This window comes from Lycium barbarum, chromosome 7 (genome assembly GCF_019175385.1).
Source record: "Lycium barbarum isolate Lr01 chromosome 7, ASM1917538v2, whole genome shotgun sequence".
Lineage (NCBI taxonomy): Eukaryota > Viridiplantae > Streptophyta > Magnoliopsida > Solanales > Solanaceae > Lycium > Lycium barbarum.
Genome location: NC_083343.1, coordinates 118,541,286 through 118,561,810, shown reverse-complemented (window position 1 = coordinate 118,561,810; position 20,525 = coordinate 118,541,286). Strand labels below are relative to the sequence as shown.

The 20,525-nt window shown below is 36.8% G+C and overlaps 1 protein-coding gene across 3 annotated transcripts in view; it reads left to right on the top strand.

Moving 5' to 3' along the window:
• Positions 1–708: 708 nt before the first annotated feature.
• Positions 709–20,525, top strand: part of LOC132603983 (agamous-like MADS-box protein AGL27) — a 107,441-nt gene continuing 87,624 nt past the window's right edge. Inside the window, exons 1-5 of one of the 3 annotated variants that reach the window (XM_060317285.1) lie at positions 709–1,169; positions 18,265–18,343; positions 18,946–19,001; positions 19,071–19,256; positions 19,530–19,571. In XM_060317285.1, coding sequence (XP_060173268.1) covers positions 985–1,169; positions 18,265–18,343; positions 18,946–19,001; positions 19,071–19,256; positions 19,530–19,571 — 548 coding nt within the window. In that variant the 5' untranslated portion in view covers positions 709–984. The remainder of the gene's footprint in view (positions 1,170–18,264; positions 18,344–18,945; positions 19,002–19,070; positions 19,257–19,529; positions 19,572–20,525) is intronic. The other 2 variants (XM_060317287.1, XM_060317286.1) reach the window with 2 other exon arrangements.

The following is a 20,525-nucleotide window of genomic DNA, read 5'->3' as shown; positions in this document are numbered from 1 at the left end:
CGAAATTTAAATAATTATTTTTGTTAAATATATGGTTCAAAATAAATTTTATATAAATTTATATTGTAAATTATTTTATAAAATTAAAATATTTTTAAATATAAAAAGTATATTTTTTTTAGATAGATTAAAAAGAAAATAGTGCTACATAAATTGATAAATTGAGACTGAGGTGGTATTAAACTAGCCGAGTATAATACTACTGTTAAGCAATAGAATAGGCCTAGGTGTTGCTCTCTCTATTTTTAATAATCAGAGTCTATTAATTTTTGTATGGATATTCAACTGTCCTTTTTGTAGTGATCCTAATTTAGGAATGTACAATCGTCATCGTCCGTACTCCCAATTTCCAGCCAATCAGCAGAAGCTTTTAAAATAGGCGAGTACAACACTACTCGCGTTAGCCGCCATGACTTTTGTGGGCGTTTTGAAACGCGGGATAATATAGGATAATCAAAATTAGATTTTAGAATAAAGTTAATCCTAACTGAATTCTGAATATGATAAATTTATATTTTATACCAAATAGAGGCATAAAATTAATTTCAAACTTAATCCTGGACAATTTATCAATCTCATTAAATTTGATATGTATTATTTTATCCCACCTTTTAAGTTATAAATTAGTCCAGAAATAATAATTCCATAATAACATTATCCAAGTGCCAAACGACTCGTCAATGGCCTAGTGTTGCTCTCTCAATTCATTGCCACGTATTCAGCCAACTTGGCAGATAGTCATCTTATATTCCCCCCTTTGAGTTGTCCATTGCCATTGGACTTCGACCCAATTATTACCTACATAAGTAAAAACAGAGAGCATCTGAAATGGAAAATTAGAAAGAAAAAAAAAAAAAAGGGACCCAAGATATATGAAGTGGGGAGTGCATACGAGTAAAACAACAAAAATGCCAACTATAAACTATAAGAAAAATTAGGGCTTCATGTTCAGTGAGACTTTTGCTTAGGAGAGAGAAAAAAAAAATGGGGCGAAGGAAGGTAGAAATAAAGAGAATCCAAGAGAAAAGCTGTAGGCAAGTTGCTTTTTGTAAACGAAGAAAAGGTTTATTAAAGAAAGCCAAAGCACTCTCAACTCTGTGCGATGTTGCTGTTGCTGTTGTTATCTTCTCCAATAGTGGCAAGCTCTATGAATTCTCCAACACTAACAGGTTTTTTTTCATTTCATTGCATTTTTATGAACTATACTTTATTTGAATCTGAGTGATTATTATACAATAATTTCCTATTCACCAGCTAGATTATACTATAACTTATCTGAGACGTACTGTTGAGTCGTTAGGAAGACTAGTTTGTAGGCTGACACGTTAATTGACTAAATGATTCTTAGCGGTGCAGGTTTTGGTATTTATCTCTTGAGTTGATCTTACTGATATGCATAACGGAGCTCACTTTTTTTTTTTTTTTTTTTTTTAATGCATGTGATATGCAAGGATCTACTACACAATACGATTGGGAATACATGCATCCAAACAATTTGAAAGTTAATCAGTTTTTAACACATACTTACATTTAACCTTATTAATTTTTCAACTATATGGTGATGACAAAATAAGATTGGAATTGAAGTTTTAATCTAAGAAAGTAAGTGAAAGGTGAAAGGTGAAAGCTAGAGACTATATTTCATAAACCAATAGTAATAACTAGATATAGAAATCCTAATTAATCAGGCCTCATACAATTGAACAAGCACCTATAACTACTAGAATTTGCACGAGGAAGCTAATCTCTTGCAAATCCTAAGCCAAATTCAAAAGCAAATCCAGGGTCAACTTCAAATCTCGCAAATTCAATCTCCAAGTTCATAACAAGCTAATTAAGACAAGCTAGGGTTTAAAGTATTTATACTGAGGCTAAGTTATTACATAAATAGATCCGCGTGTTAATGCTAAGCTGGATGTTTGGCGATCAAAGGATTTAAGTTGAGCAGAATCAAGACGGAATACTTGGAGTGAAAGTTTAGTGGCGTGGAAGTGGGGCTTCAGACACAGGCCATACAAAAGCGAGGAAGTTTTAAGTACCTTTGGTCCATTATCCAAGGAAATTGGCGATCGATGATGATGTCACACACTGTATTGGGGCAGGGTGGGTGAAATGAAAGCTCGCCTACAGAGTCCTATGTGATAAAAAGGTGCCGCCAAAACAAAGGCAAGCTCTACAGAGCGGTAGTTAGACCTACTATGTTGTATGCGGAGAAGTGTTGGGCCAATCAAGAACATCTAGAAGATAAAGGTTACGGAAATGAGGATGTTGCAATGGATGTGTGGGTATATATACTGGGAAAGATAGGATTAGAAACGAAGTTATCAGGGACAAGGTGGGAATAACATCGGTGGAGGACAAGATGCGGGAAACGAGATTAAAATAGTAAGGGCATATACATAGGTGGTGCACGGGGGCTCCAATACGAAAGTATGAGAAGTTGGCTATCAATGGTTTCAGGAGAGTAGAGGTAGGGCAAAGAAGCATTTGGAAGGAGTGATTAAATAGGACATGGCGCAGTTGTAGCTTACTGAGGACATGACCTTAAATAGGAGGCTATCAAAGACGTAGATTATGATAGAAGGTTAGTAGGTAGTAGAGCGTTGTCTCGTATATTCTTCCATTCTAGTAGTTGTAATACTATCTTTGTAGTTTCTTGTCCTTCGATTTTATGTTACTATATGTTGTCTCTTATACTTCGATTATCATATAATTAGTTTTCTGCCGTAACTGTTACTTTTCTTCATAATGCTTATATGTAGTATTTTGTCGTGCTTCTTTACTTTCGTATTAAAAGTATTATAATATGATCTTTTTTTGTCATTTTTTTCTTGAGTCAAGAGTCATTTGGAAACAATAACTCTACCTCCCAAGGTAGGGGTAAGCTTTGCATAGACTCTACTCTTCCCAGACTCCATTTGTGAGATACACTGGGTGTTTTGTTATTGTACCCAAAGTAACTCTAAAAATACCTAAGTGTCATTATCCACTTTTGGAAAGTTCAATTGTTGGCCAATCTTCACTTCTATCGCGATATGGTGTAGGAAGGTCCTCCACGTTCACACTCAGTGTTCCACATTAGCAATGCTCTTATGCTAGAAAGTTAACTCGAAGCTCCGCGTCTGTAACGCTCCGATGCCTCGAAGCTCCCAGTTACTTGTGATCATGACCTGTGTCCCATGAACGCAGTAGTAACTGAAGCTCAAACTCCGCAGCACAAACTCTGCAGCTGAAGCTTGTTGTCCAAGGCTTCCCAATTAGCTTCAAGCTCTATTTCTCGATCTTCCTACTGTTCCAATAAATTGTAGCTCCTTTGCTTGGGTACAAGTGAATGGCATTGTAGGTGTAGGTTTGGGGTCATCATCCTCCCTTCAATATAGAAATTCATTGTTAAATTTCTTATTATTTACAACAAAAGTAGACAAATCATTGACATGGAACATATCATGCATGAGAAAATCATTAGGACGATCAATCCTATAAGCCTTGTAATTAATGTGCTCAAAAATTTGGAACATGCCTTCTTCCCTTGGTAGAAGCTTGTTTTTTTTTTTTTAAAACAGTTAACATTAAAATAACCTTGTTTTTTCTTCTTTATAGGAACATTGCTTCCTTAAATGAATTCGAACTCAATCTCCCAGTTCAACATCATCATCCTTCTTTATTTGCTTTGGCAGTCGCTATGCAATTTAAGCACAAAGTTATCAAATAAATCAAGAGTATCGGTAGCATCATCACATTTCTGACATGGTATGAAATGAGCTATCTTGAAAAATATATCGTCCAACACAAAATCTCTCTTCCCATTTTGTTCTAGGTAGATAAGCAATAAAGCATGAAAATGTCAAAACCAAGATGCATTGGGAATAGGAACGGGAGCATACAAACTATTAAAGTTCTTGTGAATATTCTAGAATATATGTAAATGTAGGTGGCTTAATTTGCTCCTTTTTAATTAGGTAGTTATTTCCTTTATTTTTAGATCATGTAAATATAGTTATTTAAATCTCAATAGCTTGAGGAATAATCAAACTGAGCTTTCTCTTATTTTCTGTTTCACATGGTATTGGATCTTGGCAAAGCCAACAATGGATAGGAAGAGAAAATTCTGTCGTCGAAAATTTTACGTCTAAGTTAGATTTGTGAGCCGTGTCAATTTGGGAGGCACACTCAGACTACTTTTACACGTAGTTTTAATAATCGTGCAAAGTGCCTTTTTCATTTAATTTATTTTGGTGTTGGGATCCTAGTAGAGTTACACATTGGATTTTAGAATTTTAGATATTTTATTAGTTTCATTAATGATACTCAAGGTGTACATGAATTTTCATAATGGAAGATCGTTTTGAATTGTTTTCTATAATTCAAACTTTTTGCGTAAAAAATAAAAAATCAATTGGTGTTTCTATTTACATTTTCTATAATGATAATGCACCTGAATATTTATCATCTCAATTTCAACAATTTATGTCTTCCTTGAAATTGTTGATCAGGCATTTTGTTCTTGCACTGCATAATGAGATGGGAGTCGCAGAGAGAAAAATAACTTTTTTCATCATTACCTATTTAGTATATTGTTCTCCAAAATTGACATCATTGGGATAAAGTTCCTTTAAACCATTAGATCCCACCAACCTTGAAATAAACATCAAAGCATATCTTCTATAAAGAGCATTGTCAACTGCATTCTCCTTGTCCTTCTTGTATATAAGGAACTTGTTCTCAAAATTCAACCCAAGACTTTGCCTATGGTTTAACTTAGCTTGGCTTCTAAGGAACTTCAAATCATCATGATCAATTTTTACAATAAACTTCCTATACCAAAGATAATCTTGCCAATTATATATAGCCTCACCAAAGCAAATAATTTTCTATCGTGGTTAGTGTGTTTCCAACTAATCCCTTTAGGCTTCTCACTAAAGTATGCTAAAAGCTTTTCTTCTTGAATTAATATAGGTCATATGCCGACTCAACTAGCATCACTCAATTTTAAAGACATTGAATTTGATTGGTTTAATAGAATTGATAAAATTAGAAATTTATTAAGAAATTAATTCTATATACCACATTCTCAAAGTTTGGTATCTGTAATAGAAGTGGTGCTTTACTTAGCTTAGCCTTCAAAGCCTTAAAAGCTTGTTCTTGCATTTCATACTAATAAAAAGGTTTATTCTTTAATTTTTTTATCACTTGAGTCGAAGGAGACGTAATAGTATTAGAATTCTTTACAAATCTCCTATAGAAAATTGCTAAACTATCCTTATGTCACCTATGGACTTAGGTGTAGGCCAATCCCAAATAGCTTTAATAGTTAGTTCATTCATTTTTGACCTTGTAGCACTAACAATATAGCCAAGAAATATCAGTTTATCCATACAAAAGGTACTCTTTTTTCAAATTAGCATAAAACTTCTCATTCCTAAAAACATTAAAAAAAATGTACCTATGATGATCAACATGTTCTTCAATTGATCTAGAATACATCAAAATATCATCAAGGTGCACAATAACAAACTAGCCAATAAAAAGTTTCATCACAAGGTTCATAAGACGCATAAAAGTTCTAGGTACACTACAAAGTCAAAAATACATTACCAACTTTTCATACAAATCAAATTTTATTTTTAAGGCAATTTTCCACTCATCACCAGGTTTCATCCTAATTCAATGGTATCCACTTGTCAGGTCAATTTTTGAAAAGATGTTTGAACAACTCGACTTATCAAGTAAATCATTAAGTTTAGGTATAGGGTGATGATACTTTACTATGATTGTGGTTATAGCTATATGAGCAAGCCAAATTCCATCCTTCTTTGGCACTAGGATCACGAGCATGACACAACGACTTAAGCTTTCTCTCACTAGCTCCATCTTAAGAAGATCGCCAATTTGCTTTTGCAACTTTTTTGTAGCTTTCGGGGTTCTCCTATATGCAGCTTGATTTGGAAGTTTAGATCCCGGAACAATATCAATTTGATGGTATATTCCCCTCAAAGATGTTAGCTTCTTTGGCAACTCGCTAGGAAAGTTAACTTCATAATTTTTTTTTTTTTAAAACACACATATCTCATAGTCTTACAAAATAGTAAAGCAATATAAGGCAAAGAAACGGTCAGTTCAAAATAGTGAAAAAAAAAATCTTTATACATAAGAAGTATAATAAAACGGTTGTCTCTAACCTCACTCAAGTCAATGACTAACCAACAAAGTCACCTTTTATTTTCCTTTAAATTCACTATCATGTCGTAAAGGTAAAAATTATCTCTCATTTTCCCTCCTATTCTTACTTCTTACCTCTTCTCATGCACCACTTTTCTCACTTTTTTCTCTCTTGGTCACTTTTTGCTCTTCTCTAATTCCCTTATTTTCTTGTAATCCTCACTAAATTCTAATGGAGCCAAAGCTAAAAGAATGAATTTTCGCTCATCTTTAGCAAGAGAATACTAGTTAATCTTTCCAACAAGCTTTGCTTCTCTATGATACTGTCAATGTAAGCCTAGAAATAAATGAAGCCGTGTTGGTACTGTTGTTGGTATTGTGGTTATTATGGGTTTTTTTAATAAAGATTTTGTTGGTAGGTTGTGGTTGTGGATGGTGTGGTGATGGGGGACGAAGGTCTGGGTAGTCTTGGAGGGGTTCATCTCTTTGGACATGGGTGATTTCACCTTGTTGCAACACGCAATGTAGTTGGTGGGGGTGGTGGTGGTGTGGGAAAATAGTCAGAGTCATGTATTTGTCAACTCTTTTAGTTGAAGAGGAGTGGTGCCAACTGCCAACCCCAGGAGTAACTTCTCTCTCCTCCAAATGGTTCATCCTTTGGTGATAAATAGTATAAATATGTAGTAAAAGAATATTTTGTAAATCTTCTATTTTAGGTTAGTATAGTTTGCATCCTAATAGGACATTGTAACTATGGTATATTTACCAACTCAATCAATGAATTAATCTCTTTCATGGTATCAGAGCCTAGGGTTGCTTTTCCTTCTCTTCCGCTGCCCTAATTCTCCGACGTCCTATACCCACTTTTCCGACGTCTTCTTCTTCTTCTATTTCCGTCCACTTTCTTGCCTTCCATCAATGGCAGACACCAAGTTCCATCCTACTTTGGCTGTCTCCAATATCAAGAATCACATCCCAATCATTCTTGAGATGGAAACGGATCATTATTCGGCTTGGGCCGAATTATTCAAACTTCATGCCCGGTCTCACCGTGTCCTTTCCCACATTCTGCCGACCGGAAAGGAGAAGGCTCCTACCACCGATGACGAAAAGGAGTTGTGGTCCACTTTGGATGCCACGGTACTTCAATGGGTGTATGCAACCATCTCCACTGACTTATTGCATACGATCATCGAAGAAGACCTATCGGCAAAGGAGGCCTGGGATCGCCTCCGTAATCTTTTTCAAGACAACATTAGCAACCCCCCTATATCCTCAAATAAAATCATTATCTGTCATCACGTTTTATTTGATGAGACTCAATTTCCGTTTTCCAAAAGCCATACTCCGGTTCCCACCTCTTATGACTTCCTTGATGATGGCCTCTCTCCTTACTTGATCCATCATATAGCCGCCAGCCCTCCACCGCTGCCCTGTCCCCCTCCGTCGCTGCCCTTGACTCAGGACCACGCCGACCCCTCCCCACCTGGGCAGCAGCCTCCATCGTCCTCTACGCAGGACCAGTCCGCCCCTCTCCCCCACCAGCTTGCCACCACCCCGCAAAACTCTACCATTTCTCCACCTGTCCAGCCCAATACCCACACTCGCATGGTCACTCGTAGTCAGCGCGGGATTTTCAAACCCAAGCACCCATTTAATCTACATGCGGCGGTTACCAAGTCCCCCATACCTCGTAAACCGTTGGATGCACTACGTGACCTGAATTGGAAATTGGCCATGGATGATGAATATGATGCTCTTATTAAAAATAAGATGTGGGATTTGGTACCCCGTCCACCTAATGTGAATGTTGTTCGGTCTATGTGAATTTTTACTCATAAAGAAAAGTCTAATGGTGATTTTGAGAGGCATAAAGCCCGTCTTGTAGGTGATGGCAAAACACAGCAGGTTGGCATTGATTGTGGTGAGACTTTCAGTCCGGTCGTGAAGCCAGCAACGATCCGCACTGTCTTAAGTCTAGCTCTATCTAAACATTGGCCCATTCATCAGTTGGATGTCAAAAATGCATTTCTTCATGGCAAGCTCAAGGAGACGGTTTATATGCATCAACCTATGGGTTTTAGAGACCCATCTCATCCCGATTATGTGTGTTTGTTGCGCAAGTCCTTATATGGGATTAAACAGGCGCCGAGAGCTTGGTATAAAAGATTTGCTGACTTTGTTTCTTCCATTGGTTTTGCTAATAGCAGGTCTGACCACTCCTTGTTCATCTATCGCAAAGGGCACCACTTGGCTTACATTTTACTATATGTGGATGATATTATTCTTACTGCTTCTTCAGATGCTCTCCGCTGTTCTATTATGGGCCTTCTTGGCTCAGAATTTGCTATGAAGGACTTGGGTCCTTTGAACTATTTTCTTGGCATTGCGGTGACCCGTCACAAGGGTGGTATGTTTATATCACAACGAAGTTATGCTACGGACATTATTGAACGTGCAGGAATGTCCTCGTGTAAGCCTTCTTCCACTCCGGTTGACACTAAACCGAAGGTCAGTGCCTCTTCTGGCGATCTGTGTGACGATCCCACTCATTTCCGGAGCCTTGCAGGTGCTCTTCAGTATCTTAACTTTACCAGACCGGATATTTCTTATGCCGTACAGCAGATTTGTCTTCATATGCATGCTCCACGAGATACGCATATGCTTGCTCTTAAGCGGATTATTCGGTATATTCAGGGTACTCTTGATCATGGTTTGCATCTCTACTCATCTTCAGTTACTGATTTGGTTTCATACACTGATGCTGATTGGGGGGATGTCCAGACACCAGACGCTCGACGTCGGGTTATTGCGTGTTTTTGGGAGATAATTTGATATCCTGGTCATCTAAGCGCCAACCTACTCTTTCCCGCTCTAGTGTGGAAGTAGAATATAGGGGGGGGGGGGGGGGTTGCTAATGTTGTCTCTGAATCATGCTGGATACGTAACCTCCTCTTGGAACTACATTGTCCGATCCTTAAGGCTACTTTAGTTTATTGTGATAATGTCAGTGCCATTTACCTGTCAGGAAATCCAGTCCAACATCAGTGCACCAAGCACATTGAGATGGATATACATTTTGTTCGTGAAAAGGTGGTGCGCGGCCACGTCCGTGTCCTTCATGTTCCGTCCCGATATCAGCTCGCCGATATTTTCACTAAAGGACTGCCACAGGTCTTATTTGAGGATTTTCGGGACAGTCTCAGCGTTCGTAAACCTCCCGTTTCGACTGCGGGGGTGTGATAAATAGTGTAAATATGTAGTAAAAGAATATTTTGTAAATCTTCTATTTTAGGTTAGTATAGTTTGTATCCTAATAGGACATTGTAACTATGGTATATTTACCAACTCAATCAATGAGAATAATCACGGAATTAATCTCTTTCATTTGGTTCATGTTGTCAAATTTGCTATTCAATTTTATAAGAGTTCCCATAACATCACTTAAGGATTGTTCACAACTAGAAGTTGATTTTTGTTCTCCACCTCAGTTATATTTGAAAACGAGCAAGCAAATTATTAATAACAAATTCTTACCAATTTCTCCTTAGTGTATATACTCCAATTCAATATCAACTCAATCACTCGTGTATTATTCTTGAAATATTGACTTTTGTTCACTCTTTTGATCTCATTCACGTAAGTCTTTTTCCGCTCAAATGGTAAAATCTCAAAATTGCCTCCAAATTCAAGCCCCAAGCTTCACATTAAGTTCCTTCCATCTTTGGGATGGAGTGAGTTTATGTTTAAGCAAGAACGAAAAATTTAAAGCTAAATCTGTTACCATTATCAAAAAAAAAAATTTAAAGCTAAATCCGACTTGAAATAATAAATCCAAATGAAAATAAACATAAAAAATATTAAGTAAAATTAGTTCGAAAAAGAGCAATAACGCTCAATAACTAGTTAAAAGACAAGTAGAATGAATTACTAACTATTAACAACCTTAGAATAACCGAAGAAAACTGAAAAAGAGTGATAAATCCTACATTTGAAAGCAAGACAATGTGTTGAATTGCAAATTTCTTAGTGTAGATTATTTGATGCACCTTGCGCTATCGTGGTTCGCCTGTCACGATCACGAAATTTGCTGAAATTATCTTTTTGCTATTGTGGAATGTTCGTTATGGTTGGAGATCACTATGGCTTCATGGCCATAGGTGGGTTTTCGCCTCATGGTTGGATTTTAGTTGCCCAAACTTAAATACTGGTTGTGGCTACAAATTTTTCATAGCAATGCTTCAAATCACCTTTGAAGGTTGGACTTTCACAGTTGCAATCACAATGTTGATGTCCCAATTGGGGAAGTTCGCCGAGATGTCGGCTTCAATGCGTTGTGGGAAAGTGCATGTACAAATTTCAACCCAAATTCGATTCAAGATGGACTTCAATCAACTCTAAACGTTAGCTCTTACAAATGTTTCCAACTAATATTTGTGATTTTCGAATTTGAACTAGACAACGTGTGTGAAAATATACACTAGTCCAAGCTCTGATAACAAGGTGATAACATAAATGATCGAAACTGAACGACTAATCTAAGAAAGCAAGTAAAAGATAGAAAGCTTAACACAATATCTAATAAATAGCAGTAATAATTAGAATTAGAAATTTGAATCACTTGTAATACAATCAAATAAGCACCTAAAGCTAACTTCTTGAAAATCCAAGATCACTCTCAAATCTCAAAAGTTAAATCTCCAAATTCATAACAAGTTAATCAAAATAAGCTAGATTTTAGAGTATTTAATACAAAGGCTAAATTAATACATAAAATGCCTTAAATAACCCTAACCCCATAACGTCATTAGCCACTTTTGAAAAGTTCAGTTGTTGTTAGAGGTGGCAAAATCAAGCCAAACTCATTTGATCCACTCAATCCTTCAGGTTTTAATTGGTTGGGCATGATATATATTAATGATGAAGTTTGTGCCAAACCCAACTAAAGCCATTTATTTGCAATAGCCCAAATCAGACCATAATTTAAGCCCAAACTGACCCCGTGAATAGCAATTGCCCTTTTACATTTTCTAAATGTTCATTGACACTTTTCTATTATTTATTTTGTTTAGATAATTTTTCTACGTCGTGTTGCCTAATTATTTCAAGCTAAAATGCTTATGCAATTTTACCAAGAGTTCAAATTTTCTATTACTTTTTATTTTCATGATTTTTGTTAGTATTATAAGGATAAAGAACTACCGGATAAAGTTCTAAATCTAAATTGACCAAAGAAATCATTAAGCATGAATTGGAATTTATTTCAAAACATAATACAACAAGTAACAGGGAAAGGAGGAGAAAAAATTCATCATCATAACACACCCAAGAATGAGGATTACAAAACTAAAAAAAAAAATCACTGATATATGTGAGAATATTTATATATTCTTGTGTAAAAGTTGATATTGCAAATATTTGGGTCAGACATTGTTTAGCTCATTTTGACCCAACCCAGTTTAGGCTAAGTAAACTCTACATAGGGTTTGGCAATGACACATTTATTAAGTCAGTTCATTTTAACCTGCTCAAATACAGTCCAAATAGCCAATTTGCAACCCCTAGATGTAGCACAATTTTTGCACTATTCCTCATCCATAGCATGCGTTCTTCAACATTTAAGTTTCACACAAGGAACCTTCAGCTCTTAAGGATAAACTACGATTTTTGATAGACGTTACGCCAACCAAGTAATTTTCCCTCAAGCTGAATGAACTTGACCTACTCATTTAGTTGAGGGCTATAACGGTCAAATGTATCATTGTTTGCCATTTTCCACCCCTAGATGCCGCATAATCTTCACTATTCCTTAACCATAACATGCGTACTTCAACATTTAAGTTTCACACAATGAACCTCCAACTCTTAAGGATAAACTACAAATTTAATGGACTAACCAGTCAACTACATAATTTTCCCTCAAACTGGACGAACATGACCTATTCTTTAGTTTAGGGTTATTGCGGTCAAATGTATCGCTATTGCGATGTGGCGCTGGAAGGTCATTCTATGCATTCGTGCTTAGTGATCCGCATTCGCAATGCTCTAGTAATGGAAAGTCAACTAGGAGTCCCTCTCCCCATTCACATCAGTAACATTGTAATTGTGATGCCCTACGAGCTCCCAATTCCTCACGATGGCGGTTTGCGTCCCGCAATCATGGTAGTCTGCCTGAAGCACAAAATATGCAGCTAAAGCTTGATGTCCAAGGCTTCCCGAATCAATCCCAAGCTTCATTTCCTGATCTTCTATTTCAATAGTGTGTAACATATGATGGAATTCTCCAAAGGATCAACACTTTTCACTTCATAAAAGTTAATTCAAGTACTTGTAGCTCATTTGCTTGGCTACTGGTGAATGACCTTGTAGGTGTAGGTGTAGGTCCGGGGACATCACTTGGCAAATAACAGTCTTTCATTGAATGCCCCACAAATCTTCACTAGTAAAAACTATTAGATCTTATGCCGCGATAAGAATTATAGAGACCAAATGTCCCGCGAATGATCAACAATAGCTTACATATCGGACTTTGTACTCTATGAACACACCTTTGAGCTGACATTTGCCAAGCTTATTGAATGGCGTCCTTTATGATCGTATGACAAACTAATTGTAATATGCTAGTTGGTCATACCTCACTTCAATAGTGCAAGAATATGTGTATTACTATTATGTTGGCCTTATATTGTCCAACGGAAACCAGTTAATGTTCGGCATGTGCCAGCTTTCCTTTCAAAGTATATATGTATTACCATTATGTAGGCTTTATATCGCCCAACATAAGCAATTAATGTTTGGTATGTGCTATATATCTTTCATCTCATAGCTTGGCTTTTACGGCTCTCAAACATCATTTTTTAATCAATATGGGTACTTATAGCGCATTTAAACATGACATAATAACTTGGGGTTTCTAATCATAAGTTAAAATCATGGTCTCTAACATAGACACTCATCATTCTTGAATCACAATTATAAATCATTTGCAAAACATAACATGAGGTGCTATCGTGACATCTCAACCTAATGAGTAAGACCTTGTTGTCTCATGCCTTGTCCAAGTGTTTGATAGTTCATGTATATAGTATTATATTTAGTGTCCAACGAAAAATGTGTAGTATGTACTGTGTAAAGTATATGTATAAATAGGAAGTCATAAGTCGTGTCTAGTAAAGTCTAACGTGTTATGCACACCAATATCTGGAGGTTGTTGGGCATGCTAGGAGAGTTCTCCTTTTTTATTCTTAAATCATACGTTAAAGCTTAAAAGTGTGAATCTATATCCTATTCCTGTCAGTCTCATGAATATTGGCATACAAAACTCTGTCAGAAGGCTAAACATGTAAGTAATAAACGGCTTGAAATATAATTAAAGAGATCTCAATTGAACCTCAAAATAAGAACTAGATGATATATGCCTTGAAATGAGGTTGTGACAACCCAAAATCCTCGGTTAAATGTCACGGGCTTGTTGTAAAGAAAGATGAGATGATGATGTCATCAAATTCTGTAAGAATTGTATCATGACTCGAGAAGAGTTGATAACCATGAAGAAGAAGAGGAGAAGAAGAAGAAGAACAACAACAACAACAATATACCCGGTGAAATCTCACAAAGTGGGGTCTGGAAGGATAGTGTACGCAAATCTTACCCTTACCTTGGAAGTTAGGGAGGTTATTTTAGGTAGACCCTCAGTACGAGGATGGATATGATGTTAAATGTTGGTTACATAAGGTGGATAGTCATTGTGGCGTCACCGTTGAACAAGATCAAACAAGATATAGACCATCGAACACAAAGGTTAAGGGTTGAATGAGAATGTTTTTACCCCCAAAGTTCTAAATGGTATTTCAAGAATGGAAAAGGTGAACCAATAAGAATGAGAAATGGAACCTAGATTAACTGATAAGAACATTCCTTATACTGAAGCTCTTTGCATTATTAATGGTCCAACAAAAGGGAGAGCTCGTTTACTGCAGATGCCACATTGAAAGGGGGAGTAATCTGCATTAATGACGGTTCTAACAACCACAATGAAGTTCTTAATAGGAGTTTGGTCGTCAATTTCAAGGCTGTGAAAACACCAACCCTCTCAAAGATTAGATATTAGAAGATGTTTCTAACATTTGGAAGCAAACCTGTGGGTTGAATATTTATTGAAATGGGAAATAGGCCGTTCTTATTTGACTTTGCTTTGAAAGTTGCAGCAGAGCAAGTGATGATGGAGAATGGCGCCGGAAGCACTTGCACGTCAGGTTCCAATGGTGGAACCCTACAGTTGGAGCCATCGAAGAAGAAAAACCTAATTCGACATAGGCTAGAAATATTGGCCCCCCACTTTAATTTTGGTCGCAAAAGAACTTCAAGGCCATAAGAGACTTTTGCGGTGGCTAGTTAGAAACAGAGGAAAGACGCAACTAAGAAATCATCTCAAATGGGCCAGAATCAAAATCATGGAGATGAAACATCTATTCGAAGGAAGAACCTATCAGGAATGAAGGACTTTTCTTCACAACTCAGATATGGACTAACTCTCTGATAAGATTTCATGTCGGACAAGAACAGGGGGACCAAGTTTTGGTCAACAAATATCGAGGAAAACATAAAGGGTAAAGAAGCGGAACACAACAGCCTGACATTTACAAATCCTATGGCCCTAGCCAAACACGGAACATTCAAAAGATGCAAGTAGAGGCCCAAATTTTATTTATTTGGGCCAAACTTCAATAACCCAACCTGAAGCTTCTTTTAAAGAACACATGACTGAAGCTTCTTCAGTACTGTCTTTTGTTTTTTGCTTAGCATGCTGTTTTGTTATAGCTACTGCTCCTTTTTTGTATTCGACCTGCTGTATTCTTGCTATATTTTGAGCCGAGGGTCTACCCAAAACATCCTCGCTACCTCCTAAGGTAAGGAAAGGTCTGCATACACTCTAACCTCCCCAAACCCCACCTGTGGGATTTCATTGGGTATGTTGTTGTTGTGACTGCACGTGAGGACTTTGGATGTGTAGAACGAAGGTCCAAAATTTTAAATAAGTCCATGACTTAATTGTATGGAAACAACCCATAGGGGAGGTAGAAAAGCAAAACAACTCAGCTAAGTCAAGGAAGTTATGTGTGGTCATGTAAGATGTGGAAGGTAAACACAGTAAAACAATAAGGATTATTACATATGTGCAATCCAATATAGGGTCGATGACATTGAAGAAGTTTTAGAATGAGACACTGTGAGTTTACCCCAACAACGGTCCTTATTATTGGAGCGTTTATTACAAACTAAAGTATAACCCCCTAGTAGGAAGTACCAGAAACATCTATCAACTTTTACACGTTGCGGTACAATTATCAGTTTTCCATAGTTACCAGTATACAACCTTTCATATTTCAATTTCTAGATATTCAGTATTACCAGTACCTAGTTATTCAGTTACTTACTTGCAATTTCAATACATCAGGATTCAAGTGAATATCTATTGATGCCTATGGGCGGTAAATCAAGTCAAAGTTCTAATTTATCACTAAGGCATAATAGTATAGAGTTGCCTGGTAAGTCCTCCATGTATTTACAAAACGATGAGCTATATTAGTAGAGGCGGTGAAAGAAAAATAGTATAAAGGTTTGTACTCAACTAAGTTCAGAAAATGATTCTAGAGATATGTAATCATCTCACTCACTATCATGAATGTAAGATTGATTTACAGATGTTATCATGATAGTCCATAGTTTCAAGTATTGTATACGTTCAGGAACCACAAAAATATACCAGAACCGGAAAGAGTTGTTGGGGAAGTACGTAAGAGGATATAGCTAAATTTAAGAGTTGGGGAAGTATGTAAGAGGATATAGCTAAATTTTAGGCTAAGTGCCAGAAAAATAAAATTTTACACAAGATTCATTCAAGCAACTACCACTTGGTGCTTTAGCTCAGAACACATGAATTTCCACAATGCAAATGGAAACATAGTTATACGGACTTCGAGATTGGGATACAGTGGACACTGAGAAAATATGACCGTAGTTGGGTGATATGATAATTAACTGACCTAATAAGTTCACACATTTATTATTAGTCCAGACCACTTGTCTGGTTTCCAGTATACCCTGTTATATATTAAAGGGAATAGCCCCAACTACAAGGAACACCAACACTCGTCTTCACAAACGAAGGTGCTCAAACACGATAAAGTTTTGAAAAAGTTTCTAGGAAGGTCTTGGTACCCAAGTTGAGCACTACTTTTCATCCATAGACAGACGGGAAGGCCAAGAGGACGATTTATACTTCAGAATATATGCTACGAGCATGTGTGCTTAAGTTTAAAGGAAATTGGGGTGACCACTTGTCTTTGATCAAGTTTTCATGTGATAAGAGTTATCAGACATGTATTCAGAAGGAACCCTTTGAAGCTTTATATGGTAGGCGGTGTCGCTCGCATATTGGTTGGTTCGAGGTTGATGAGATAAAACTCATCGGTCCAGAATGAGTTTAGGATGCTGTGAAAAAGGTAGGGTTAATTAGGGAAAAGCTCAAAACAGCTCATAGCATTCGAATAAGTGACACCGAGAGATCGAGTTTAATGTAGGGACAATGTATTTTTAGAATTGTCTCCCATGAAATGGGTTATATGTTTTGGAAAGAAAGGTAAACTCAGTCCGAGATACATTGGGCTTGATGACATCAATAAGAGAATTGAGCTCGTAATTTTGAACTACCTCTGCCACCAGAACTCAAGGCTATGCCTCTAGTATTTCATATTTTCATGTTGAGGAAGTACCTACATGACTCGAGCCACGTGATACCAGTTTAGGAGGTAGTGGTTGATAACGCTCTATCCTATAAAGAGGTGCCTATAGCTATACGTGACAAACAGGTTCGGAGGTTTCGTTCGAACAAAGAACAATATTTCGGTAAAGGTATTGTGGAGCCATTATTCAATTGAGGATGCTACTTAGAAGCCCGAGAAGGACATTATGACAAAGCATATAACATCTATTGGAGATTCAAGGTATCTAGCTCATTTTATGCTTTAAAAGATATGGTTTGTGAATTTATATGATATTTGTATTGATAGTAATATGAAATAGCTTTTATGTGTATGTTGGAGTATCGTGATGTTGTGTGTTGTTGCATTGAGTATCTGGATATGCAAAATGTTGCTATTGTGATATTTGGACATATTGAAATTTTTTGGATAGCTCCAGTTACAAAGGAAACTCTGTCGAAAATTCTAGAAATTTCTGCAGTTGGTTAAATTTTAGGGTCCAAAGGAATAAGGGAGAGTAGTACAAGGCTCATGATCTCTCTCTCAAATCAAAGATGACTAGATTCTATATTCGAGGACGAATGTCCCTTGAGGGGGGAGAATATGAAGCCCCGATCTATTTTAATGCTCCTAAAGTCATTAATTAACACTTATTAGATGACGAATGTCTCTCCCATCATCATCACTTGTTATATCTATGTCATCAACGTAGCAATCAAGAATATCCGTTTGTCATTATAAATATATATTTTTTTAAAAAACATAGTGATCAGCTTTACTGCAAAGCACGCCAAACTATTGCTCACAAAGTTATCTCATGAAAGAATAAATAAGAGCGGACATTTAAATAAAAAATCAATATAGTCTCAGCTATTCGGAAAATGCAAACTGAAGCGTGAGATAGAACACAAACAACTGCAAACCAGAGCTTGCTCAAAGGGAGATACCAGTCAATCAGAATTGAAACAGGTAGGAGAAGCAAAAGAAAGATTTTTGACCTGCAAGCAACAACGGCTTTTCAATCAATGCGCTAACATGTAGTCTAGCGGTATAGTGGGGTTGCCCTTTTCTCAAACCTGTCTATAATATAGGGTATGCTTTTAGGACCCCTAGTTTTGGAGCACCCCCTACCCCTCCACCACCACAACAAACTATACCTTACTAATTAAAAGGGATGCCCTTTTGTTATCCATGCAGAGGGTATTTTCCTTGGTTTAGTGCCTAATGGCCAAAGAGATTGACCATCATCAAATATGTTGAGAATTTTCTGAAGCACTCTAAGTTTAAACCTACACAAACTGATTTGCTCACCAACAATCATATCTGACATTATATGTTTCAGTCTGACAGGGATCCTTCAACGATATGAAAGCCACGTTGAAGCAGAAAAAGAGATCTCTGCAGAAATCCTGGTGGAAGAGGTATTTGATTAGTTAACTGCTAACAAGTTATATAGTGAATTAGAATCCTCTGTGGAGACTTGAAATAAGTGGACTGTCTGTGTATATATTTAGGTTATCAATTAGTTTGGTCACTCTTTGCTTCGCTCTGATGAGTGTATTAAGTAACTCTGAACTTGCATCCTTCGACGAAAAAAAAAAAAATCCCCTGAACTGGTCAGAGATCAATATCTAGCCGGAACTATTTCCCGATGAACTGTGAAATACATGTAACTTCCTGTATTTTTAGTGGTCCGGATATACTAAATATACACGTTAGCTTTGGTGTGCCACCCCCCGGGCTTGGAGGTCAAGATTATTGACGATGCTTACTCTTCATCGCAGTGCATCAAAGTCATGTCGCTATTCAACTAAAATGTACCTATCTAAAAATATCTTATTGTTGCTCAACTAAAATGAGTAATGATAGACACATAATACTTTCATCAACTCCTGGAAGCATGCTCTGAGTAGTTGTTCATTCATGTAGCTAACAAAGTTGACTAGTAACTTATCATCTACTCATGGCGTATTTGGCTGCTATTCAATGTTATCTGGAGTAATCATACTTACATTTTTTGTAGCACTCTAAATACTCAAGGTTCATGACAATGGGAGAACTGTTACAAACAGCAGAAAGGTACTGATCTTATGCTTTCATTTTTATTTCTTAAAGCTTATACCACTGATCCTCATCTCGATTCGACAGGCATCTTGAAGAAACTAATGTTGATGGTCTCGCCGTGACTGATCTTGTCCATTTGGAAAATGAACTTCGAACTGCTCTAATACAAGCCAGATCTAGAAAGGTCTTTCTACACTCCTTTGTAACCTCGCCCTATAGGAATTGCTCTACTAATACTAGAAGCTGTCACAAAGTCATGCGTTTTCCAGGGTACCTTAATGTTGTTTTCATTCACCTCTCTCATAACTCTATACGTTCTAATGCTTTGTTTCATGATTTACTTGCTCATTCCAAATGGTGAGAAACCGTAATTGTTAGTGAATTCCTCCAGCTACACCTTTTATTCTTGTTTACTTTTGCTTTGCTTTTTATAAGCATTTGCATTTAGTTTTCAAATAATGTTTGACTTCTGTACTATAATATGGTTCCTTTCCAGTTAGTACCTCGGAACGAAGCAAATCTAAATAGTTTTGTTTTTTGCAGACACATTTGTTGCTTGAATCTGTTAAGGGTCTTCATGAGAAGGTAGGTTTTCATTTCCCATTGCATCCTGAAAACTAGTTTTTCCTGAAATCATGAGTTTAGCCTATCTGTCTACCAATAGGGATTTGATTGCTGAGCAGACTCTCAGATCAAGGTGCATTTAATTTAGATTTTAGCTTATTCAAACATTCATATGTAAGAAAAAACTACTCCCTCCATTTCAATTTATTTGTCTAGTTTTCACTTGACAAGGAGTTTAAGAAAGTAAAGAAGGTTTTTGAATCTTGTGATCTTAAATTAAAGATATGTAGAATGTACCAAAATGCTCTTTAATCTCGTGGTCTTAAACATGTCATTTAGGAAGTTGGATTTAAAGAGTTGCCAAAAAGGAAAGGGACATTCTTTTTTAAATGGACTATAACGGAAAGTAAAACAAACAAATTGAAACACAGGGAGTAGCATCTTTTCATCTCCTAGAGCTGTACAATTCTGGTTGAACTCATCCTCTTTTCCGGGGTTGAACAAATCATCATTGGTTTCAACTGAGCACTAGTGCTTGAGTATGTTAATGTTAAAAAATGCATAAGCTTAATAAAGTCGATCAAATCCAGGCAGTAGCTTATTGTGGACTATGTAGCTCTGACTCTTCAGACATACCGTTAGGTGGAGTTGGACCCCTCCAAAAGTAGAACACTTTTCGAGGATCTGCCACGGGTGCAACAATTTTTTTGGCGGGTCTAAACAACATAGATCGTGGAAAAGGAATATAAAGAGGCGTAAAACATCCACTTGTCCTTGTCAGTTTCTTGATAGGCTGGTAAAAGTGTGTTATGACTTAATTGACTACCAGAATTATACTCTACACTTCTCATTTGATCAAACCTCATAGAATTGTTTCCGCTCTTTTAAGTCGACGGAGTTAATAGCCATCTCTGCTTTCTACAGCTCTGTGTAGCTTTGTAATCAACAGTTCTCATCAGATACCTTAAGATCATG